This window comes from Ochlerotatus camptorhynchus, unplaced genomic scaffold (assembly GCF_037179485.1).
Source record: "Ochlerotatus camptorhynchus isolate MF236.1 unplaced genomic scaffold, CSIRO-AGI_Acam_v1.1 ptg000357l, whole genome shotgun sequence".
NCBI lineage: Eukaryota > Metazoa > Arthropoda > Insecta > Diptera > Culicidae > Ochlerotatus > Ochlerotatus camptorhynchus.
The window spans coordinates 4,200,278-4,226,667 of record NW_027040845.1 but is presented as its reverse complement, the minus strand read 5'-3'; the positions used below and the strand labels follow the sequence as shown (position 1 = coordinate 4,226,667).

General features: G+C 39.1%; 1 protein-coding gene across 1 annotated transcript; it reads right to left on the bottom strand.

Moving 5' to 3' along the window:
• Positions 1-1,623: 1,623 nt before the first annotated feature.
• On the bottom strand, positions 1,624-24,930 carry SdhA (succinate dehydrogenase, subunit A (flavoprotein)). Its single transcript, XM_065231501.1, has 3 exons — positions 24,714-24,930; positions 1,881-3,629; positions 1,624-1,811 (listed from the first exon to the last, which is right to left on the bottom strand). Exons 1-3 carry the CDS (start codon positions 24,765-24,767, stop codon positions 1,632-1,634), a joined length of 1,983 nt encoding a protein of 660 aa, XP_065087573.1. The 5' UTR covers positions 24,768-24,930; the 3' UTR covers positions 1,624-1,631.
• Positions 24,931-26,390: the final 1,460 nt, after the last annotated feature.

The window sequence follows — 26,390 nt, the reverse complement described above, 5'->3', positions numbered from 1 at the left end:
TAACTCCTGTGAGTATGCAACCAGAATCAGTGTATAACAGGAGACACCCGATTTCTTCAACGTTGTGCACTTTTTATAGCAATGTACGGTCAGTTGAATTGATGGAATGTTCTCCACGCATTTCCTTTTCTACTAATATGGTAACAGCAACAGTCCCTTCTTTAGGACCTGCATACGACATCTTATTATCTTGAAGATGCAGAGGATTCTTTTTTTTGTAGTTAAGTCACTTCAACACATTTTGAAGGTCATTCGTGACTTGTCCGGGGATGAAATTTGAACTCGTGACCTTTAGCGTGAGAGGCATCGATGCTAACCATATTACGCCGGGTCCGTCTCCTACTTTCAGTGTTGTTCATTACAAATTTTGACGGTTTGTCAGCCACAACATTGAATTGTTGCTTTGTGTTGTCCATATTAGAGTGCCTGTATCAGTGCCTTTTTCATTGTAAACAGAGCTTTATTTAACATACTGATAAATGGTTGATTCAAAAATAGTTTAACCACAACTTCTATTTTAAAACAATGAAGTTGTTCAATTTTGAGAACATCAGTAAATTTGAGTACCTACCTACCTATTCCAAATGTTGGGACTTGTTGTAAGAAGGCATTTATTAATTCAGACATGGGGTGTCCCGCAAGAGAAATCAATTACAGCTACCTATAAAATCGTTCAATAAATTGTCATCACATTCATACCATCAACCGTAAATCCGCGGACAATAATTTGCTTTGTATGTAAAAATGTTTGTATTACTGTGTATATTATATCAGCTGCTTTTTGTGTGCTAGGACTAAAATAACCGTATTAATACAAGAACCGTTGAAATTTTGAGTTTGTTTCAAATGCCAATTGAAAAAAAAACCTTGTCGAGACAATTCGAAGATTTTAAGCTACGAAGTTTTCTTTATTTTATTTTAATGCTTCGTAGAAGTACGCAATTGTTCTAGATGTTTTCTTCTGCTGAGCAATGATTAATAAATAATAATGTGTCGAAATTTAACTTTTCTGCATTTCAGTTTTGTTTTTCTCCTATAATAATTTAAGCACAATTTTGACTTCACTGGTTTTTCCTGACCCCAGGGGAGGGCACGATGTAGACTGCCAAGGCCCATAGTTTGTAACGTGGGTTTCCAAGAACAAGATGATACTTTTCCGGTAATGAGATAGTTGTTATGATTCTATCATAAAGTTTCAGGATCTAAAAATGAAAACACCTGATTAGTTTAATCGACGGTAAGCAGTGTGATCACGCTCGCCTATCAGATCAGGATGATTATTCCGCTCGGTTAAGTGTATCACCCAACAATAACAGAGTGATAAACCTAATGACACGTCAACATAGAACACACCTCCACAGCGGCACACCATGAAGCGTGCTAGCGTGTCGTCGATTGCGACCATGTGATTGATTGCGTCAACCGAAAATTATAAGCAGATAGTTGTTACTCACATTTTCCAAATTAATACTCTCTCGGGCAAGCTTTGCTGGCTGTTCGCTTAGTTGGGTGGTACATTCTTGCTTTCGTACCACCACGGCTCGAGTCGTTTCCTTAGCTAATGCGCAGTATTGTTGAAGTTGTTGTTTGTGGGAAAAAAAACGAAATTTGAATGTTCTGCGCTTGCTTGCTTAGTATGAGCGGATCGCCGGTGGAACGGTGCTGCATTCCTCACTGAGAGTCTGATCGATGACGGGACGGTAGTCAATCTTGACTGCACCGGTTTCCGGATCGATCCAGGTCAGAGTGTGTTTGCGCCAGTGATTTTCAACTGGTACCTTCTGCTGACCTTCCAGAGGTTTGGTGTAGTCCTGTGAATGAAAGTGTGGCAATGTTTTGTACATTTTAATACCTTCTAGTTATTTTAAGTAAATACTTACGTATTCGTCCACTCGGTGTTTGTAGTCTTCACGGGCGTGAGCACCGCGGGATTCTTTTCTATTTTCTGCCGCTGTGATGGTCATATTGGCATTCAGCAGAAGGTTCTGCAGTTCCAGCGTTTCCACCAGATCCGAGTTCCACACCAGGGAACGATCGGAAACCTTCACATCCTTGATGGTTTTGTAGATTTCGCCCATCTTGCGGACACCCTCCTGTAATGTTTTCTCCTCACGGAACACGGCAGCATGCGTTTGCATAGTCTTCTGCATGTTCAGTCGCAAGGTTGAGGTAGGAATAGCACCATCGGCGTTACGCACCCAGTCCAGATTGGCCACGGAGGCCTCACCGGCGTTCGGCTTGATATCGGCGATCTTCTCTCCCGGGCGATTTTCGGAAGCGATGGTCTTAGCACATGCACGACCAAATACAACCAAATCCAGCAGTGAGTTGGCTCCCAGGCGGTTAGCTCCATGGACCGACGAGCAGGCAGATTCACCGCAAGCGTACAGTCCGGGAACTACATGATCGTTTCCACTGGAATCGACGGTTAGAACCTGGCCCTTGTAGTTGGTCGGGACACCACCCATATTGTAATGCACGGTTGGTAGGACAGGAATTGGCTCACGGGTGACATCGACACCGGCGAAGATCATTGCAGTTTCCGAGATACCCGGAAGACGCTGGGCCAGCTGCTCTGGGGGCAGATGGTGCAGCTGAAGGTAGACATGGTCCTTTTCTGGTCCACAGCCGCGGCCTTCGCGGATTTCGATGGTCATCGAACGGGATACGACATCACGGGATGCCAAGTCCTTTGCCACTGGGGCGTATCGTTCCATGAAACGTTCACCTTGGGAGTTGATAAGGTAGCCACCTTCACCGCGGCATCCTTCAGTGATCAAACAGCCAGCACCATAGATACCAGTGGGGTGGAACTGAACAAATTCCAGATCTTCCGAAGGAAGTCCAGCACGAGCCACCATAGCAGTTCCATCACCGGTACATGTATGCGCCGAGGTACACGAGAAATAGGCACGACCATAGCCTCCAGTAGCCAAAACGGTATTCTTGGCACGGAAACGATGAATGCTGCCGTCTTCCAGGTTCAGCGCAATCACACCCACGCACTGTCCATTCTCCATCAGCAGGTCCAGGGCAAAGTATTCGATGAAATAGTTGCAATCGTAGCTCAACGATTGACCGTACAGCGTATGCAGCAGGGAATGTCCAGTACGATCGGCAACACAGCAGCAACGATGCGCCTGGCCACCCTTTCCGTACTTCAAGCTCTGACCGCCAAAAGCTCGCTGGTAGATTTTACCGTCAGGAGTACGCGAAAACGGCATACCGTAGTTCTCCAGTTCGATGACAGCCTTCGGGGCCTCCCGGGTCATGTAGTGAATGGCATCCTGGTCTCCCAACCAATCGGATCCCTTCACGGTATCGTACATGTGCCACTTCCAGTCATCCTCTTCCATATTGCCGAGCGCCGCGTTGATTCCGCCCTGAGCCGCAACGGTATGCGAACGGGTCGGGAACAGCTTCGTGATGACGGCAGTTTTGAAACCTTCGGCCACCAGACCGAAGGCAGCGCGGAGACCCGCTCCACCGGCACCGACCACGACGGCATCGTATGTGTGGTCTACCACCGGGTATTCCTTCGAGATCGCACCCGGGTTCGCTGTGGCGTTATTCTGACCAACGGTGAAATGCAGCCCCCGCTGGGAAGTGGCGGCCGTCAGTCCGCGAGTCTGTAAGGGTGAGAGAATTTGAAGTAGAGTTTGAATTATTTGCTATCCGAGATTTTTAACTTAAACTCATACTGTTAATTAAAAAATTATCTTAATTCCGTTTTTTTTTAATATTCAATTGTTGGGGGAATTGAACTATTTAAAAAAATGAATTTACAAAAAAAAATCCCCGTCATATTCGTTTTCGTTTGAATCTGCATGGCCCAAACAAAAAGGTTTTGCAGTAACTTGCACATGGTGGCAAAAATATATTTTACAGTAATGACCCAATGCATCAGACTTTTATCTTTTGATAATTTCACATAACCGTGATTCCTAATCTTTTGACATACACTGAAAAAAGTTTTCACTTAGTTTCTATTAGGAACGCACATAGTATTTTTCCAAAAACAAAAATAATGATTTTTACCTGAATATCACATAGCATTAGAAGTTCTATATGAGAAATAATATAGATTTCATTGCACACATAACGTTCATGTGATTTAGTGGTGCAATTTCCAATTATGGGATCACATGAAAGTTATGTGAAATTCACATGGATATTTTCCACTGGTTATGTGATTTATTTTATGAGTGTAGGACTATGTCTGTGATTTCAATATGGTGGTACACTTTGTGAAAACCGAAAATGGAACAAGTAACGAAATTATGAAAGATTTTGAACGTTCATAACTCAGCTGCCTCTGGACCAATTTCAATAATTTTATCACCAATCGATCAGAACTATTTCTACGCATCGATAGCAATGCTTCCGACTGTTGATTTTGAACAAGAAACTATTGAAAAAGTGGTAAATGTCAAGCATTGTTCAAAAGAGTAGAAATAACTGACAAATCCACCAATTACGTACATGCATTTGCTGCTTCCCCAACACTGTCATCAGAGAGTCGTTTCTAGACAAAACATGTCGAAGTAGCATTGCTGTTTCCCCAACACTGTCATCAGAGAGTCGTTAGTAGGCGAAACAAGTCGAAGTGGCATTCGCCTCCGATTTTCGGGCGTGTGCAAATAGGGCGGATGCAATTGCGTACATTGTTGGACACTCATCGCCATATTCAGAACCACACGCCCCCAACGACCACACAAAATGTTCTCCAGAGTTCTTGTAATCTTGTAACCAAACTTGGAAGCAGGGGTGCACAAGTGATTTTGATCGATTCTCTTCATCGACTTTCTGTTTCGTTATTAACTCGACGGCAAACACATTCATTGATACGTTTGTTGTTCTGGATGATAGAAGAGCATAGCAGAAATAGTGCGAAATAGGTTAGTGAAGCCATGGTCATCAAAAGAGGAAATCGATGGAGAGAATTGGCCCCGTAAGGTGGGTAGATCACCATTTCGTGGTAAGTTACGGGATGTAAGATCTACCACCGATTCCTAGTCTTGACTACTTCAAACAGAATTTTTCAGTAATCAAAGGAACACATCTTAGTCCTTGTTACTTGTTATGCTTTGTTGATAGCAGGCTTCCGGAAATCTCACGCGTACACAAATGCGACAGCGAGCTGTGAGACGGAGCGTCGCATGACTCTCATATCCATGGTGTGCTACATTATTGTACAAAAGAGAGACCAGAACGATGCGCGCGACAAGCTACATGCTCTCAACAAAATCGAGCGTTTCAATTTTTGTTTGTCTCATCGCATTGCTCTCTCAATGCGACGCATGTATTCAATCACATGCGACTGTTTCATTGAAACATCTCAATGCGCTCTCTCAGGGCGCCATCGCCGTGCGCTGTTTCGCATGTTTTGACTCTCGCGGTCCCATCATAAGTGATGTTGTCGGGTGACGAGACTTGTGGCCCTTTGCATGTGGATTTTGAAATGGGGTAAAGTTTTTAGATGGTTCCAGAAATATCTTCTAGTATAGATTCAAGCAGACTCAACTCATGGTTCCAGAGATATACTGGAATCACCGTCCGTAAGATCACCACTAATGATCCTAGGAAGACGCAATTGCTTGTCGAAAGGATGCTAAAGGAAGGTAAAGGAAGGCTATGTGAGCGGTGGATGGCAACCTTACGGTAGTTGGGATACCGCTAGCATGTTAGCACCCAAATAATACCGGAATATCTGTGGAACTATGTGTCCTTCAACAAGTCCTTATGCGGAAATCTTCTAAAATACATTTTTTGGAAGCCTCTGAAGCTTTCAGCCCATTTGGTGGAAAAATAAACAAGTTATTGCGCATTTGCACCAAATTAAACTCAGAATCCCTCAGAATACTTTTACTCAGACCAGTAAAAATATAAATGGACGATTTTGAATGTAAAACAGCACTATACTATACAAGATCATATGGTCGGCCTTAAGTCAGAAGGGACTAAGTAGCAAAATAAAAACAAAAAATGAGTTAATGATATCATAAGATCAAGAATTCCCTCAGCTACATTTCAATTTTTCAGCCAGATTTGAAAAATTAGAGTAGCACGAGAAATCGGTCAAATGATTTTTCCCATTACATAAGACACAATATTGAACAGCCCACTTTAAATTCGTTTTTCTCAAAATCAAATAAAAAATTCACATTTCGGTCTGACTTGACCGATCATATCAACACGCTAGTAATGATAAAACTCTGAAGATTAATATTTTTATTTGTCTGGCTTCAGTGAACACTATTTTAAGGGATTATTTTCAATGCAGAAGTGTACTTTGCTGCAAAAACGTTGGTGGTGACTTCTCATTGCATACACACAAGTCTGCACTTAAAAATTAACCAAGTTTAACATGTTGTAAATGTGTTCTGTCAGATCAATTGAGTTGAAATTTTTGACACAAAACTTGCTTTTCCATTGACCTTTGTTCGATCAGCTATGCACACATTTTATTTTTATTGTCACCTTCCAGCAGGTGCTTCAAAAAATTTGGTATTTCTTACACGTGAAATTCAACATACAGGGGTTGTGAGAAATATAGGGTACTAGCAAAATTTTGTCCAACTTTGGACTGTTGTAACTTCGTTAAATATTGTTCGATTTTTAATCTTCAAGAAACATTCGACTAGAAAACTAATCAAGTTTTATGTTGGGGCAATGGAAGTGACCATGGTTACCGGATACCGGAGATATTCCGGGTTTCCGGAGAGCATGTCTAAATTGCTAAATTTGTGATGAGTTTTTCTCAGGGTGTCCGTTACTAATCTGTGTTTTTTGTTCATACGCCAAAAATAGAACCATTTCCAAAGCAAATGACGTACCAAGAGCTAAAATCGGCTCAGAATCAACAAAGATATGGCCATTTCCCTGGAATCGGTCCTGAAGGAGGGTTCTGAGTGCGGTCAGTTCTTTCATTCACTCAAAACATGCCGTGCGACACCTCTTTCTTCATAGTTTTTTTTTTTTACCAATAGGCTTTCTATAGACTTTGAATGGATCATTGACTACATTGGCCACTTCCGGAACCACCGGAGTGCCCTCGGGGGAACCTGTAGTAGGAGAAAAATTCATTTTTACAAAAATCATGCCGTGTGAAACCTCTTTCTTCATGGTTTTTCATCAGTAGGATTTCTTAAGACTTTAAATGGATTATTGACCACATTGGCCACTTCCGGAACCACCGAAGTACCCCCGGGGAACCTGAAGTAGGGTAAAATTTCATTTATACACCAAAACATGCCATGCGACACCTCTTTCTTCATGGTTTTTCATCAGTAGGCTTTCTATAGACTTTGAATGGATCATTGACCACATTGGCCACTTCCGGAACCACCGAACTACCCCCGGGGGAACCTGTAGTAGAGGACAATTGCATTATTACACCAAAACATGCCGTACAACACCTCTTTCTTCGTGGTTTTTTTTATCCGTAGGCTTTCTATGGACTTTAAATGGATCATTGACTACATTGACCACTTCCGGAACCACTTGGGTACTCCCGGGGGAACCTGTAGTAGGGGAAAATTACATTTTTACACCTAAACATGCCGTGCGCCCGCATTTCGGTGGTTCCGAGGCGGCCAATGTAATTAATGATCCAATTCAACTTTATAGAAAGCCTACTGATGCAAAACCATGGAGAACGATCTGTCACACGGCATGTTTTGGTGTAAAAATGAAATTTTCCCCTACTTATGGTTTCTTGGGGGTATTCCGGCATTGTTCCGATAGTGGTCAATGCGATCAATGATCCACTTAAAGCCTATAAAAAGCCTACTGATGCAAAACCATGAAGAAATAGGTGTCGTACGGCATGTTTCGATGTAAAAATGCAATTTTCCCTTACTGCAGGTGCCTTCGGGGGTACTCCAGTGGTTCCGGAAGTGGTCAATGTGGTCAATGATCCATTCAAAGTCTATAGAAAGCCTACTGATGAAAAACCATGAAGAAAGAGGTGTCACACGGCATGATTTTTGTAAAAAATGAATTTGTCCCCTACTACAGGTTCCCCCGAGGGCACTCCGGTGGTTCCGGAAGTGGCCAATGTGGTCAATGCTCCATTTAAAGTCTATAGAAAGCCTATTGGTAAAAAACCATGAAGAAAGAGGTGTCACATGGCATGTTTTGAGTGAATGAAAGAACTGACCGCACTCAGAACCCTCCTTCAGGACCGATTCCAGGGAAATGGCCATATCTTGGTTGATTCTGAGTAGATTTTAGCTCTTGGTACGTCATTTGCTTTGGAAATGGTTCTATTTTTGGCGTATGAACAAAAAACACAGATTAGTAACGGACACTCTGAGAAAAACTCATCACAAATTTAGCAATTTAGACATGCCCTCAGGAAACCCGGAATATCTCCGGTATCCGGTAACCATGGTCACTTCCATTGCCTCACCATAAAACTTGATTAGTTTTCCAGTCGAATGTTTCTTGAAGATTAAAAATCGAACAATATTCAACGAAGTTTCAACAGTCCAAATTTGGACAAAATTTTGCTAGTACCCTATATTTCTCACAACCCCTGTATTTGTAGTTTTGCGTCAAAATTTCAGCCCAATTGATCATAACAGAACACATTTGTAACATGTTAAACTTGGCTAATTTGTATGAAAACGATCTTTGTCCGATCAACTTTGCACCACAGTGTACGTAGGTACGAAATGCTGGATTAAGGTTAAAGTAATAAATTTAGGAACAATTTGTGTCATATCTGTATTACGGATTGTTGCTAAGCTTCTTGCTTCAGGAATTGTATTGAATACCTGTCAATCAACAAAACTTACTACGGCAGCAACTGAATTCTTCAGATGTGTTAGCGCTCACAGGATAGTTCATATCGGCCACCATGATGCTGAATTGAAACAATCAATTTGCGACGACAGATTTCTAAATAGTCCTAGTGTTAGTACCGTGGACCCTCGGTGAAATTAAAAACAAGCATATTAACGAGCAAATAAACCACAACTTGATTGTACATTTCGCTTACCAAAGCCACATCTCTTACTTCGTTCATTATGAATGAGCTATTTTTCAAGTTAATCCTTTAATCAACGAAAATTGCCGCTAGGAAAACTTTGTTGGTCATAACCATCCGACACCTCTTCTCCATGTTCGATAAGAGTGTAGTAGCTAGGTCGCTTTCCATCGTTTCCAAAACAAAACAACACTTTCCCCACATCAAGAACACGAGTTGGTCTTCCAGTTGAGTTTGTTATTTCGATGTCGCATTGAAACGTCGCTTAGCGACGTCTCATTGCGAAAAGCGCATGAGCTTCGGCTCACGCGACGTCGCATGATACTCGTTCTCATGAAACGCATACATCCGGAAATGTGCTGTGCTTACAAAACAGTGCGACACACAGACATTATGAGAATGTGAGATGCGACAAAACTGAAGAGAGAGAAACAGAGTGCTACAAATCTCTTGCGCATGAGACTGCTATGATTATGAGACTATTCGTATTGCGTCTCGCATACCGTAGCGCGCGCACTGGAAGCCTGGTTGATAGTGACAAAACTTGGCTTCGCCCACCGAGGATGATCTTGAAACAAGGAAAAAATTAGTTAGTTAGTCTTCACCTATGCGATTCCTAATCTTCTATTCGTTGTTCCCTAGTTTGAAGTGGTTAAGACTAGGGTTCTGATGCATGGTCATTATCGGTGTCATTCCTTAATTTTGTTGCTAAGGAATCCAATTTTGACTGACAAAGGGGAGCGCCTTTGGAGGGTATAAATAGCGGGACCTTTCAATTAGAGTCGGATCCTTGCGATAAATGCGAGAATGACAACTGTAAAAAAAATCGAATACTTCATCATTTCTCAATAGTGATGGAGTAATCCGACATGCACTAAACTAAGGACACGGGATATACTACAATAGATCAAATTACTGGTCGCAGTGGTGTTTTTTTTTATTTAATTAAATCTTCAACATAATGTTGTACAGATATTTTCTAAGCTAGGTGTCGAATTCTATGTCTGTAAGTAGACTTACTAATGTTAAAATCATATACATCAAACGTTTCATTAAACACACGACAGCACAAAGTCCACGGTTCGTTGAATCCATAGTTGGTCCGATGGGTAGGTTGCCACAGAAGCGTGTAACTACGTAGAACTCTTTGAGGAGCATTGATGTAGATTTGGCTCACAAGAGAGTTGCAATCCACGTCACCGTTAAGCAATCCAAACACGAAGAGTCGCTGAAGTAGTTTCCTCCTTGCTGCCAACGTGTCCAGGTCAATCAGCCTGCACCGTTCTTCGTAAGGCGGCAAATTTACCGAATCGTTCCAGGGCAGAACACGTAAAGCGTATTTTACGAAGCTCCGCTGAATGATTTCGATTCTGTTAGCTTGAATAGCGTGAACGGGTGCCCACACAACAACAGCATATTCTAGAAGACTGCGGACGAGAGCACAGTATAGTGATTTTAGCGCGTAGATGACCTGGAATGCGTTTGTGTTTCGTTTCAAGAAACCTAATGTGGCGAATGCTTTAGCAGTTATCATGGAGATGTGCTCATTGAATCTGACTTTAGAGTCGATGATAACAACCAAATCCTTAAATCTCAGGCCCATCCACATTCAAGATTCGTCAATCGTTTTATTTGTTAATATGACTACATGGTAATAACAGCAACTCGGTGATTAAAAAGGTGCTCGTCTGCCTAGTGGCAAACGTTTTTGCTTACTGAGCACCCAACAAACAATTCACATTCACAAATAAGCATACTCATTGAATAAATGCTGTATTACAGTGTACAATGCTGAATAAAACAAGATGTCGAATTATGTGCGGAAAAAAGCTCATTGAGATCGATAGATGCGCCTTTATTCCGCCGTTTGCACTGATATGATTAATTTACTTATTAAAAGCTTAATAAACATTGACTGTCTTCCTGATTCAGAACCAGAGGTTTGATCTAATAACAAACTGAATAAGTGTAATTTGCACATACATTGTCGTTCTTATTCGACTGTTTTCAATTGATTTAATAAAATGCTTTATTAGACGTCTTATAAATGTTTCCTAGCTCCATTATTAGATTTCATTGCATTGTTTTACAATATTGCTGTATAAAGGTGAATTCAGCCAGCAAAATAGCTCTTATACCACTATGCGTCCATGTTTTAATTGCATGCTTTGTAAATGCTTTATAAACGGCGTATTATATTCATTATTCCACAACACTGTTCAACAAACAATTCAGAGTCACAAATAAGCATATAGATTGAATAAATGCTTTATAACAGTGTACAATGCTGAATAAAACGGGTTGTCAAATTATGTGCTCAGAAAACCTCATTGAGCTCGATGATGCGCCTTTATTTCGCTGATTTCTCTGATTTGATTAATATACTTATTAAAATCTATACAAACGATGACTGTCTTCCTGATTCAACACCAGAAGTTTGATCTAATAACATACTGAATAAGTGTAATTTGCACAAACATTGACGCTTTAATCCGACTGTTTCAATTGATTTAATAACATGCTTTATTATACGTCTACTAATTGTTTTCTAGCTCCATTACTAGATTCCATTGTATTGCTTAACAATATTGCTGAATAAAGGTGAATACAGTCAGCATAAAAGCTCTTATTCCAGTAGGCGTCCATGTTTTAATTGCATGCTTTATAAATGCTTTACAAACGGCGTATTCATTCATTATTCCACAACAGTGATTCAGGCTAACAACAAAACGAAATTGGTAGCATAGTGGTTACCGTTTGCGCTTTCCAAGTAGAAGGTCGCGAGTTCAATCCCAGCGTCAACCCTTTTTTTATTTATGTTCTACTCCTAATTAATTTAAATCGTATCACTCACGACAACCAATTCGTAGATCTATAGAAAATAATAGCATCCTTTCCACCGAAATTAGAGAAATGGAGGTCTAATGCTAAACAACTATGAATGAATTAATCATTCTCACATCTCCTTGAGTTAGCTAGAGTTACGGCTGGAAGTGCTGATAGGTTTTCAGATTCAAGCTTTTATTGCTTATTTGGCTGCTCATATGATGTATTCTAGGATAGCTCAGATGGCAAGGCAAGCGGCTGGTGATCGGAAGGTCATGGTTCGAATCCCATTTAACGACATGTGTGTGTATGTATGTATGTATGTAATAAATTCGACAGAAATAATGACACAACAATCACTAACGAGAAAACAACCCTGCTCGCCCTAATAAAAAATAACCATAAACGAACGATAACCCAAATCATTGAACTATTCCATAAATGGTTTGGATGATACCCAGAACACGTCGTTAAGCAAATTAACCATACAATTTTTATTAGGGCGTGCCGTTCTTATTTTCGGATTAATTATCCCGTAGTTGAATAATCTTTTAATAAATGTATAATGATGTAATAATTAAACATTATTTCACATGAGAATCAAGCCGTCTATATACACCTTTATACCATCGCTGTTTAAGGATGGTCTAATAAACGCTGAATAATCAAACATTTGATCGAATAAGCTAAGCTCTGTTAAAACTTTTGTAAGTCGAATAAAAGCTTCTCGACATACCTTATTCAACACCAAATATTTTGATGTTGTGGTTGAATAAATTCTCCAGATTTGTGTGAACAAAGCCTGAACAGAAGTTATTATTAAAAATAATACAAGTATTATTAAGCATGAAGTGGAATAAAATCGTCAAGAAGTCGTTTCTTCAATAGGCAATTGTTTGTTGGGCAGAAGACCGTGGGTTTAGTCCCAAGCTCCTTCGCGTTATATGATCGTTAGGACATCAATTCAGCTTATCGTTTACCAAAACGAACCCTGCTGCAAACCCAACCCTCTTATCCAACATCCCAGTGATTCCTCGTGGAAGTGCAGAGGTGTTCTCGGCTTCCATCAAAGCGAGTGTCATATCAACACAATCCTTCCCATTCCTTTCTTGACCTGTGTTCGGGCGCCGCCGGCGCTGGTATTGCCTAATTTAAGATCACCAGTTTTTACACATTGAGGATGATTGCTAGTCCCAAGCATCGTCTATTGGTTCTCTGTGTAATTACAGCTGATCTGGCAATAACAGAGTAGCAACCGTGGGCGGTCAATCAAGCTCAAGCAAGCTCAAGATAATAACACCCAAATCCTTAACTGAAGAAACGAAGAGCAAACTACTGAGTCCTATCCTATAGTCATGTCGTAAGGGCTCGCGTGAACGGCTAAAAGATATTGCGCAGCATTTTGTGACATTAACCTGTATACCGTTCAATGTACACCAGCGCAAAAGGGAATCAATATCCTTCTGGAGTGCGCAACAGTCAAGTCTTGACTTAATAGTACGAAAGATCTTTAAGTCATCGGCGAACATAAGTTTCGAAGAACACAGTCGACTACACAGATCGTTCACGAACAGAGGGAAAAGAGGGGATTGACTTTCATCCCTCTGCTTCTAAGTAGACCTATAGACGAGTGCACGGATGGATTTGAGTTCACTCGCTCGACAAAAAGTGACACAACAGCGGGGCCCTGTTTACTAAAAATGAACACATGAATAATACTCTCGTAACATTTCAAACGGGCCTATCAACTTTTGTACACAAAACTTGTTAAGCCCTTTTCGCGCGAACCGAATACGCCCACGCAAACTAACAACACCATCGGGTAGGAGAAATTCTCCCCTTCCTGATAGTTGTCTTGGTTTACGTAAGCATACTTCGGTTCTCGTGAAAAGGACCTTGCAAGTTGTTCAGAAAAATTGATAATCCATTTTCAAATGTTATGCGAGCATTATTCATGTGTTCATTTTAAGTAAGCAGAGCCCCGCTGTTGTGTCACTTTTTGTCGAGTGAGTGAACTCAAATCCATCCGTGCACTCGTCAATGCGCCGCCACGCCACGCCGCCGCCGCCGATGAATTTGAGCCGAGCACCATCGCAGTAAAATCTTTCACGCCGTTGAACAAATTTATGTCACGCCGATGAAAAATCCGCACCTTTTCGGTAAAATGCACCTTGAACGCATTGAAATTAGAACTTGTATGTAGCGATTGTCATATAGTTTTTTGACGTTTGTTCGCTCTTTATCGATCTTGCACTCAGGATTGAATCATTCGGATCGGATTTAAATAAAGGTGAATAAGTGACTATTATTAACAACACGTTCATATTTGACCTATTACAGGTGCAAATTGTGCGGGATTCTACTTATTCTGAACTATTGCCAATTGCATTTAGCGTCAGATTACCAGTTTTAATAGCATGCTGTGGCTGTCAGTCGCGTCGAATTATTTCCCCTGAAACGGCAATACATCATCTTCAAATACATAAACAAGACTACAATGCGTGTACATTCAAATATGTATCAGAGTAATACAAGCATATCATTTATCGCTATATCACTATACTAATAACGTGTAATGCTCAATAAATGAAAGAATTCCTAGAGCCCATTAAATTGTTGCGCAATGCATCAGATTGCTTTTAAATACTATCCACCCCTACATAACGTACTTTTCTTATGCTTTATAAAAGGGTTGTAACACTTTGCCATACGACTCCACACCCTGCAATCTTTATAAGCACTTGACATACTTTTCTAAACAAATTCCACATGCACGGCCAATGAGAACGACTCAAAATTAAGTTAAAGTTACTCATATTTGCGTTCAGGTTACACAAATTCGCGTAAAGGTAGGTCACTCATAAAATGGGGAAATTTTCCGAGGAAAACTTCTCGAATGTGACGGAAACTGATTGTGGATTAGTCTGTCTACTAGTACACTTCTAATCTGTTTACATTTGTTTTACATTCGAGAAGTTTTCCCCGGGAAAGTATCGGAAAATTTACTCAAACTATGAGTGACCTACGTTTTATCAATTTTGAGTAATCTGAACTCAAATGTGGGTAACATTTTTTGTCCATGTGCGGTTGGTTTGGAAAGTATTTTTTCTAAATCATTAAAAATAAACTCACGCCGACCAACGCCGCCGCCGCCGACACTTCTGATCGAAATGTTGTCTGAGACAAAGATGTCATACCAAATCGATTAGATAAGAAACTCCGAAATTATTCCAGTTTGGAATCTGACTTTCATTGGTACACAGGCAGTGTTGCCGACGGGTTGGCAGAAGAAATGATGTTTGGCATTTAATTCGAAACATAGATCTTTGAACAGCTATAACTTTTTTAGAAGCACTCTAGCACCAACAATCACTACTACTCACTATTTGACTAGCCTATTAGCAACAATCAATACGAAACTATCGATTTTAAATTGGCTCACTACTTGACTAGCCTATTGGTCCCAAGCAAACGATTAACGTACCCCATTCTAGTCGAAATTCTAGTACTACGCAATGTTTGTTTTGATTCGCTATGAAAGTTTGACAGATAAAATGAGGGGTGATTGGTTTTTCCTATGTTTCGAGGGGTGAATCGATTAGCTTGGGACCGAAGAGAGTACCAGATCTGAGCCAAAAAGTTGAGCAGGCTTTTTCGGGACCTTCTAGTCTTAGAGTTATCTCTATGCTACTACCATAGAGGTAACTCTAACACTAGAAGGTCCCGAAGAAACGAGCTCAACTTTTTGGCTCAGCTCTGGTACTCTCTTCGGTCCCAAGCTAATCGATTCACCCCTCGAAACATAGGAAAATCCACGAACCCCTCATTTTATCTGTCTGACTTTCATAGCGAATCAAAACAAACATAGTGTAGTACTGGAATTTATACTAGAATGGGGTACGTTAGTCGATTTGCTAAATCGTATTCGCCACAAAGATAAAATAACAATATAATGTAGTGTGTCCACAATAGAATCTATGGTAAATTGGGGAACAAGGGGGTCGTTATGTATCTTAACCATAAGAAAAATCACTTTTTCCCAAACAAACTTGAGCCATTTACCCGATGGGGACGAAAGTAATCCATTCTACTGTTGATTTAACGGATTTTAATAAAATTTGCTTCATAAATTGGATTTTTTTTTCAATTCGTAAAGAATAATAACATGCGCTTGCCGATATCATCCGATTTCATCCGCTATTCATCGATAATCTTGAATGAGTCAGAATTATCTAACCGTTCTCTCATTTAATTTTTAGTGTGTATCACGGTTTGACTGTCTGTCACTTTATTTTTCGTCGCACCTCGGACCACTCATAGCTAGCCAGCTGCAGCTGCTTTTTGATATTTTCAAAAAGTTGTGCGGAAATAACATTAACCCACCCACACTCTACATTCCCCCAACCATCTACAGCAGAAGCACACTCCAATGCTCTTCGTATGAAGCTTCCAACCAACGAATTTCTTTCATAGGATCTAGATCTCCATTCCTCACCGAATATTTCTGAAATCTAGCTTTCAGCCGAAATTCGTTTGCCTTCGCAACCACTTCCGCCTACGAGTTGGAAGTTCCAACTATGAACACCTCCTAACCGTGACATTATCATCATCCTCATCTTTTCGTTTTCCATTGTCTTGCATCCTTTTTTAACTCTTAACTTGGTCTCTATTGAAACCGAAAAATCCTTTGGTTTTTTCCCCCACTAATGTGATGTAAACCGGGGAGGCAATGTGAATGTTTCTCCATCCCATCAACCATTGAAACCACAGGACTGACATCAAATGTTTCCACTATGGGATTTCACAAATTTGACAGTACCTTCTTAACTGGTCTATAAATTTATGACCCATAACAAACTTGAACAACACATACGAACTTTGCGGCTGTAATGAATATTTTACAGCTGCCGCTTACATCGCATGTGTTTGTTGTGCGTTGGTTGTAAGTGTGTGAGTGAAAAATAGCAGACAACTTGCCTGAATTGTTGTTCTATTGTTGAAAACTCTTACATAATGGGACGTATTGTACATCTATTGTAATAACAATATGCTAAAATTTCGTGTAGTATATACGCACAATAAGGTCGATTGTTGGCAATAGGTTTGCTGTAATTGTATTTTATTTTATGGTAATTGCATGGTTATTTTTATCCTGGTGGGAAGTGATTATATAGAACATACTATAATCACCTCCAATAAGTGAACATTTTATTTATTTATTTATTTATTCGTCAATCAATCAAATCGTAGACTACCTATTAACATTAGGACTTATGTTCTATGACTTCGCAGGGTTCTGAAATATATTTTTAATTCTGTTGAGGGCATATTTAGGTCAATCTTTTCACAATGATGATTATAAACAGTCATCATCTGATTTACAGGTCCAAATTTAGTGTAATTGGTCCGATGGCGATCTACTGCGAACAACTGTCGATTGAGTAATTGTCGGGAAGGTGCATACAAATTTAACCTTGACAATAGATCAGCTGAGTCAATGCGTTGCGAAATGATATTGTTTAATAAAGAAATCTTTGCGTAATCCCGACGTTCTTTCAATGTTTGAATGCTGATCAGCAAGCAACGTGCTTCATATGACGGGAGAGGAAAAGCCGTCCAACCTAATATGCATATATTAAAAATTTGCTATTCTTTTTTTTTTTTCCTTTATTTAACGTCGGTCTCTGTTCCGCAATCTAGTGCCAATCACCGACGGACATCGATTGCCATCCATTGACGGCAATCGAATGTGCAGGAAGGCAGCTTCCACACCTGCGTAGGATATCGCACCCATTCACCAACGGCTTTACTTCCCTTCCGAAGGAAGACGTGACCAGAGATTTTTATGCCTCAGAAAAATCCCACCGACCTCGGCTGGGATTGAACCCAGACCCATTGGGGTGTTAGAAAGCAATCACGCTTACCATTACACCACCGGCGCCGGCCTAAATTTGCTATTCGTTCTTCATGCTTTTTCATATAGGGTGACCAAACAACGCAACAATATTCTAAAATTGACCTCACATAAGCAACGTAAAGCGATTTAATTGTATAAGGATCTTTAAAGTGGATACCGAAACGTTTTATAAAATTAAGCATATTGCCTGCTCTATGTATTATGGTGTTATAATGGTCCACAAATGTCAATTTAGAATCTAGAATAACACCTAAATCTCTTACATTTTCACATTTTTGAACATTTTCATTACCTAATGTAATACAAAGATTTTGTTTATTTAGTTTTATACTGTACGTTATAAGATAACATTTGTTAATATTTAGTTTCAATAAACTTTTACTACACCATCTGTAAAAAAAAAACATGTATTTCATTCTGAAACACATTCATATCGTTATCGCTTCCTATTTCTAAAAATAGCTTCATGTCATCAGCGTATATAAGCACCCTGATATTTTTTTAAAATAAGTGAGACGTCATTAATGTACAAAATAAAAAGAAGGGGACCTAGGTGCGAGCCCTGGGTAATCCCTGACGTGACATGAATTGGCTTAGATGTTTTCTCGTTGAATCTTACAATTTGCTGGCGATCAACTAAATACGATTTAATCCAGGTGAGGAGCTCCATCTCAATTCCCATTTTTTCTAATTTAAAAATCAGCATTGGTATATCAATTCTGTCAAACCCTTTGCTGAAGTCTGTATATAGAGCTTCTACTTGGTTACCTCTGTCCATTGCATTTAATACGAAGTCCACAAATTCCAACAGGTTTGTGGTGGTTGAACGGCCTTAAAAAAGCCGTGTTGTGCACTAGTTATTCTTTGTTTTATTTGGCCAAACATGTTTTTATTTATAATTGATTCGAACAGTTTTGGAATGCACGAAATGATAGCAATTCCACGATAATTTCGAATATCGGATTTTTACCTGATTTATATATGGGTATTAAGTAAGATTTTTTTTCCATTGCTTCGGGAATATACCGGATTCAAGCGACATTTTAAACATCCAGAATAAAGGGGTTGTGAGTTCAGTTGCTAAGTTTTTCATAAAAATAAGTTGGATTCCATCTGGTTCTGAACCTTTAGTGGCGTCCAAATCTCGTAGGCCATTCCAAATATCATGAACCGAAATTTTATTAACGCCAACAGTAGTTGAAAAGTCAGGAAAATAAGAAAAATATTCATAATCACGATCATTATCTGAAAATTTCGTGTATGTTTTTTGAAAAAAAAATTGCGAAAATATTACATATATCATCATCTATAATAAACAAAAAAATATATATATATATCATCAGAATTATTACCTTACTTTACATCTAATATCATTTTTGATGGAAAGCTACACGATTTCAGTTTAGTTTTAACGTGATTGAAGATGTTTCTTGGACATGATTTAATTTCATCCTCAGTTTTTATGTTATACTCAGACAGTGCCAAAAAAATCGCATCATTAAGTTGATCGATTGGTACTTATCGAGATTAGCACGATTTTATTTCTGTATATTTTGTGAGCTTTTTGTTTACGATTTTTCAAGTTAATGATATGATTACACTAGTTTACAAAACAACATAAAAAGTGTGAACTTTAGTGGTTAACTAACGTTTCTAATGCAAAATCCAACGCTGAATTCAATGCCGTGGTCAGAAAAAATTAAAGTAGAGCCATTTTTGAGATATACAAAAATTTTGATTTTTTGAATCTTTTTATCCCATTAAATATGTTGATTAAAACAAGATTTTTATGGAAAATTCGCAGGAAAAATAAAAAAAAAATGCTGTAAATTTTTAAATGACTAAAAAATTAAATTTTTAATTAAGACATAATATTCTAGTGAACGATATAAAATTTATTTAGCTTCATTTTCATAATAAAAGATTTAAAATTAGTGCACTAGTTCCAAAGATATTGACATTTTAGTAATCGTACTTTTGTCCAAAAACCAAAAAATTAAAATTTTTGTATATCTCAAAAATGGCTCTACTTTATTTTTTTCTGACCACGGCATTGAATTCAGCGTAGGATTTTGCATTGGAAATGATCATCACCTTACCGAGTTCAAAAATGCTGTAAACTAGTGTTATTGAACCAAACCGGATATTTGGAGGAATAATTGCGTCATCTCCTTTTTAATGGAATTTCCTCGTGAATTACTTCAAACAAAATGTTATAAAAACCTCCACTGAACATTCAACATGTACCTGATCCTTCAAAATGGTTTTCCAATTGTCCATTGAATTTATTTTTAATATTATCATAATTAGCATTTTTGTAGTCGAACACATTTTCATACTCACATTTGTTGGGGTGTTGACTGTTATGAACAAATATGGAATACTCGATTGCTGTGTGAAATGCTTCATTCTTCCATAAAGAAGAAATAGATTTACTTACACAGAAATCTTCATGTATATTCATTAACAAGAAATCTAGGAAACAATTCTGTTGGTTTCTTACATGGTTTATTTGGTTTAATCCTAAAAACGCATTTTTTTTCAAAAATAAATTGTAATGTTTCGTTTTCCCCAATGACTGGGAGAAGAAAACTCTCATTATCTGAATCAGGAATAAAATCAGCATTGCGTTGGTTGAAATCTCCATAAATATGAATTTTGAATTCAGGGGGAAATTGAAATACGATTTCTTCAGCTATTTGGAAAAGGGTTTCATACGAGGACTTACAAGCGTAGTCTGGGGGAAAATAGACTGTGGCAAAAATATGAGTTTCACCAGCTATATTTGCCTTTACCCACACATGCTCAAATTCTTTTACTTTCGATGAGACAATAAGTTCTGCAATAAGTTTTGAAGAAATAGTAATAAGAACTCCACCGCCTGACATTCTTTGGGTTTCGAGTAAGTCACGATCATCTCTGAAAACATTATAATCATTTCCAAAAGTTTCCTCACTTTTAACGTTCTCGTTCCAACTAGTTTCAGTGCCCAAAATAACTGAAAAAGAGGAGCTCAGTATATTTTTTTATAAATATAAATTTATACATCCACGTACCAAACATTGATTGAAAATGAATCTGAAATGCAATTTATCCACTTACAGTCTATTTTTCAATGTTTCTTGATTTCGTTCCAAGTGATTGCTTTATGTTGAATCACTTTGTTTCCTGGAAAATGTATGAATCTCTCTTTTATTTACACCTGCCTTCGATGCAGCATTGATAACATCACGAAATAAGATGAGGATTTCCTTTGAAAATGAACCTGTAAAGTCGATGTAGTTTACCAGTTTGCCAAGACAAGAGTTTTCTTACATATTTCAAGGGTTGTTTCAAATTAGATCTGTGCGGGTCTTACGAAAATTACAATTTAATACTAAATTTCATGTATTTCTTCGCAACTTTTCACAATCATCATCATTTTTCAGTAGCGATATTCGACCTTGAAAATGATAGTTAAAAATTGGTATACTTCTTCTTAAACGTCTCCTTGATTTGAGCCATTGTTCCTGTAATATACAGGTTGATACAAAAGAATGCATGGCGTGGGAGTATGACCGGAAACAACTTCATTTTACTAGAAAGTAAGTAACATATCATTGATTATATTTAATTCATCAATCGGGTGGCGGCGAAATCATCAGCAATCAACCCGTTTGATAAACCGACTAAATTAGGTGGCTCGTTAGTAGATTAGTGATGTACCGACTAATCGGATTATGTACTAGCATTTAGTCGATTTGTCTACTGTTTTATCAGCAGACGCCCCTTATGAAATCACATATAATACGTCGATGGAACAATCATCATTCGATCCATTGAAAGTCGGTCGATCATGCCGACGCGAACCAACTTAATCTTGGGGAAAATTGGGAGGATTTTATATGATGTGGACACATAATTGTCCCACGTGGTATGGAATTTCATATACATATGGGACAATTATGCTTCCAGCGGCAGTGTAGGAACCTTCTGTCAAACTACATGGCAAAAACAACATTTGAAAAGGGCATACACGCTTTTTGTAAACAAACCTTCTTATGCCCTTTTCTCGCTACCCATGACACCCACGCAAACCATCAACATCACCCGGTAGGGGAAACTTTCCCCTTGCCGATAATGTTGTTTGCGTGGGCGGCCCTCGGTTGCCGAGAAAAGGGCCTACAAAGGTTTGTTTTAAAAAAGCCCCTGCGCTTTGGTCAGAGAGCGTATAGGGCGTCGTTGTGCCAATTTGGTCGTGGCACATTACGAGTATGAGAGAGTGATTGCAGTTTGCTCAAAAGTGCCTGAGTAAAATGCAAGTATTTTCGATGATTACCCGTAGTTGTTACAGTGAAGATATACACCCATATTCTCGTTTATGTCTGGACGTGTTTGCCATACAGAAACATTTTTATTTGATTTTGTGTGGTGGATGGGTTTCGGGCGTGGACAGGCATATGGGTGATAATATTAAGTTTACGTTAGGATAACGTTGAAATATTGAGAAATGTATCGCTTCAGTTTAAGAAGCACTTCACTTCGCAACCGATGAACCATTCTGACGGCCCACATTGTGTTGGCAGGGTCCAATATTGAACAGTTTGACGTTTATAAAGTACCATCAGTTAAAACTGTATTTTTGAACTTTATCTCTATACATTCTTAGATGTTTCTTAGTAGATTATCATGTTGGTGTAAGCTGATTCAAAGAGTAAATGGTATTAACATTGAGCTGTCCATAGTTGGGCGTTGTTGAACCTCTGGTACTTGCACAACATTTCATGTGAATACCAAAGTAACCATATAATCACAAAATAGCTTTAGGTGTGGGTTCAGAGTGGTACAATGTCACTGAGATATGGTTAGTCGGGTATTCAGATGAAACTATTACTTTAAAAAACTAATCCTGGTTGTATCTCTTTTTCGTTTTTTCGTTTGCATGTAACACTGTTTGATATTACTAACCGCACCGTGCCTTCATTCCGGGTGGTGAGCGAACCTGAAGAAGAAGAAGAAGACCATAAACCCCTTGTTTTGTTAGTGGACCTGGTCTGCGATTCAAGGTTGGACTCTGTGATGATAAGTATCACATAACAGGTAAAGTAGGCAGCATCATCTTTATCGAAATGTAAGTACATATTATTGACAATAATCATAACTAGATTATAGGCAAATTTATATGATAGGTACCTGGATCAACGTTGTTTAAACATGCGCATTCAATCGTGACGGCTAATATATACATATATCAATTTAAGTCAAATATATATATATATATTCTATAAAATTACTCACTATAAATTTCATGCATTGTTTCTTCTCATTGTAGACAGCGAATAACGAATAGCGAGCAAGGGCGCTATAACCTAGGCGAATACAGCATTCCCTCCGTATGGGTTACGTCCGCACACCGCTCTCTGTTGTCCTTCGACTGAGGTCGACTGAGGTCCACGCTTGTACGGAGGGAGGACTGTACGCTCGAACACAAGGGGTAAATACCTGTGTTCCATCCCAGGAGATCGGACAACCAAGGAGTGTACATTAACTTTCTTAGCTCTGTCACTCCCAACGATTTATATAGCCTATTTTCAAATCCTGCATACGGAGCGGTTGGTACGGTATGTCCCCGCTCTTTGATTACCTGTGGATTAAATGTTAACCGCTGTCTATACTTATTAAGTAGACATGGTAAACATTCACTTCCACAAAAATTAACTAAACGCTACACAGTAGGCCTGGCCGCTTTATTGTTTGTTTCACATCCTTGATGTGCAGCAGGCATTAATAATGACAAGAAAAATGATAGATGTATCATTTTCCAGGATTCTTTCAAGTACTGGCTGTGTATGTGTAGACTGTAGACTAGACTACAAAGGTTTGTTTAAAAAAGCTTGTGGCTCATGATGGGACAGATAGGAAATGGGTACTCCCGTGACCTTGACTGCACGGCGAATGAGAACGACCAAATTTGAGTTTAGTTTACTCATAATCGCCAAAAGTGCAGGAACTCTGCGATGAGCAAGCCTCATGTTTTTCTGAGGAGAACCTAAAAAATCTACCGGAAAATAAGAAAAATTGACCAAAAATTTAACTCAGTCTAGGAGTAGTACCAAAAGACTGAGTGGATCTAATCTTTGCTTTTCTCATATTCGGGAATTTGTTCCTGGACACACCTGGAAAAACATGAGGCAAATTTACTCATCACTGAGTTCCTGCACTTTATGTGACTTAGGGTTAATGCTTATTTTTTCGGCATTTATTATATTTTCGCACTGGTCATAAGATTTAAATATTGAACTTCTTAAAGTCTTCTAGAGCTCGAATCAATTAGTGTAATTAGTCAATACTGTTCTAAAGTTGCTAGTGCTTTTAAAGAAATCGATTTTTAATTATTTGGCTTATGTAAAAATACGACTGTGCAATTTGCAGAGACGAAATAGCCCCCGGCCGAAAGCACCTTTAAGAAATCTAATCTAATCTGTGCAATTTTTGCTTTTGCGCAGGAGTCTAAAGTGGTGCAAAATGCGCAATATTATTCAAAACTAATTAGTAAATAAATAAAGCTACCCGTATGTTAAGCACAATTTAAACAATACAAACATTAAAAGTTGTTTGCAAGCAAATTTCGTCGGACTTTTATCCTAACCTATCAAATCGGGGGACTTGTTTTACCCGACCCCATTTTATTCACGTTCGGTTATGAACGCAAATTTGCCGATCACATTCATAATAGAACCATCACCTCCGAAATCCTCATCACTCTCAATTAGTACATAATCGCTAAATTGTGCATTACAATTCATAACGAATTAGCGAGAATAGCCTCGCTAAATAATTGCAAGATTACATAACCAGCAAAAACGGCCAAAAGTTGGGCTTGCTGCAGTATCTATCAGTGAGAAAAATTTTCTTCCGACGTTGTGTAATCCCCTACTGTTGCGAAATTCCAGATCAGATTTTTTCGCTAGCTCCGATAAAAAAAACCAGATCACTTACCGCGGACAGGGCACTCTTGGCCAGCATCGATGGTAAGCGTAACATTCCGCTCATGGGAGATCAGTCGTTCGTTATCACAAAACACACCAGATATTAGCTGATATTCACACGGTGCTTCTCAAAAACTCTAAAATTATCCACCCGCCGCCGCACAGATCCACTACTCGCGAAGGAAGAGCCAAGAGACGTGAACGCGTGTGTGTATGCACACTGGCTACGAAAAGCGTACAGAAAGGCAAAAGTGGAAAGGCCGATTGACAGCCGTCGTCGTCACAAAGTGCTGTGTAACAACAACAAAATAACACAAAATGTGAGTGACTGTGGAGGCGTTACGTTCTATGTGTCATTTTTCGACATTCTCGATTATTTTTTCGGATGGACGTATCAGCTTTTGTAAATAATGTATTATTCTGGATCAACAATAGAAAAGGGCCCATAAGCATTTGTAAACAAACCGTTCGAAAGCCTTTCCGCATAAAGCAAAGGCCGCCCACGCAAACGAACACCATCATCGTGTAGGGGAAACTTTCTCCTCTCCGATGATAGTGTTGGTTTGCGTGGGTGGCCTTCGCTTTGTGAGGAAAGGGTTTTAAAACGGTTTGTTTACAAATGCTGATGGGCTCTTTTCTATTGTTGATCCAGTTGATCGTCAATATGGCGAAACTGGTAGCTCGCCCACGCATAGTAACACCACTATCCGGTAGGGGAAATTTCCCCCTATCTGATAGAAGGGTTAGTATGCGTGGTTGAGCTACACAGCAAAAAAAGTTGTTGAATATTACATCGAAACTGCTGCAACCAGGTCAATCCATCGGTTGTGTAATATCACATTGTACGATGTACATCGATTTTGCGAACAAAATTACATCCATTGATGTAATATTGTATCTGCTTTTTGCTATTACATCATTATTCCATACATCAGCTTGAATTACGTTGATCGATATTACATTTTTTTTTGCTGTGTACACTCTTAGGTACGATTTCCTAAAATTATCGGTATTTTTTACCAATAAAAATCGTTAGTTTTTACTTTAAATCTGGAGGTTCGGATTTTGACCCCTCCCTTTCCCTCTCCTAGGACCAGTAGAAAATGCAACAAAGTACGCCCTGCAGTTAGTGTCAAAAAGCACAGTGAAGGATACATTTATTCATATAAACAGGCAGCTATTACCGAGCATAGAGATTGCTGACGTTTATCGTTCGCACCCTACGTCAAGTATACGTATACGCAAAATGTTTTCATCGGGAAAAAAAAAACTTCATAGCGGAAAATTTTCCCGATGAAAACAAATCACTGACACAATCATACTTTAGCCATCTCTATCATGGTGGGTATATACATGGTGATACAGCTTCGTCACTATATGGGCGAGGAGATCGCGGGGGGGGGGGGGGGGGGAAGTGCGGTTTTAGTGCAAATTGTAAACAAACTCGGTCGCTGTCCCATACAAAAATCCAACATGGCTGAATCATGAGTTTGACACATTAGAACACCTATTTGTAGTCACCTTGATCTCTATATAGATTACTGACGTTTATCGTACACACACTACGTTGAGCGACGTCACGTATATGTATACGCATATGTTTTCATTAGGAAAAGTTTCACTCATGGCGAAATATTTTCCTGATGAAAACAAATCACTGACAATCGCACAGGTAACAGTAGCAGCC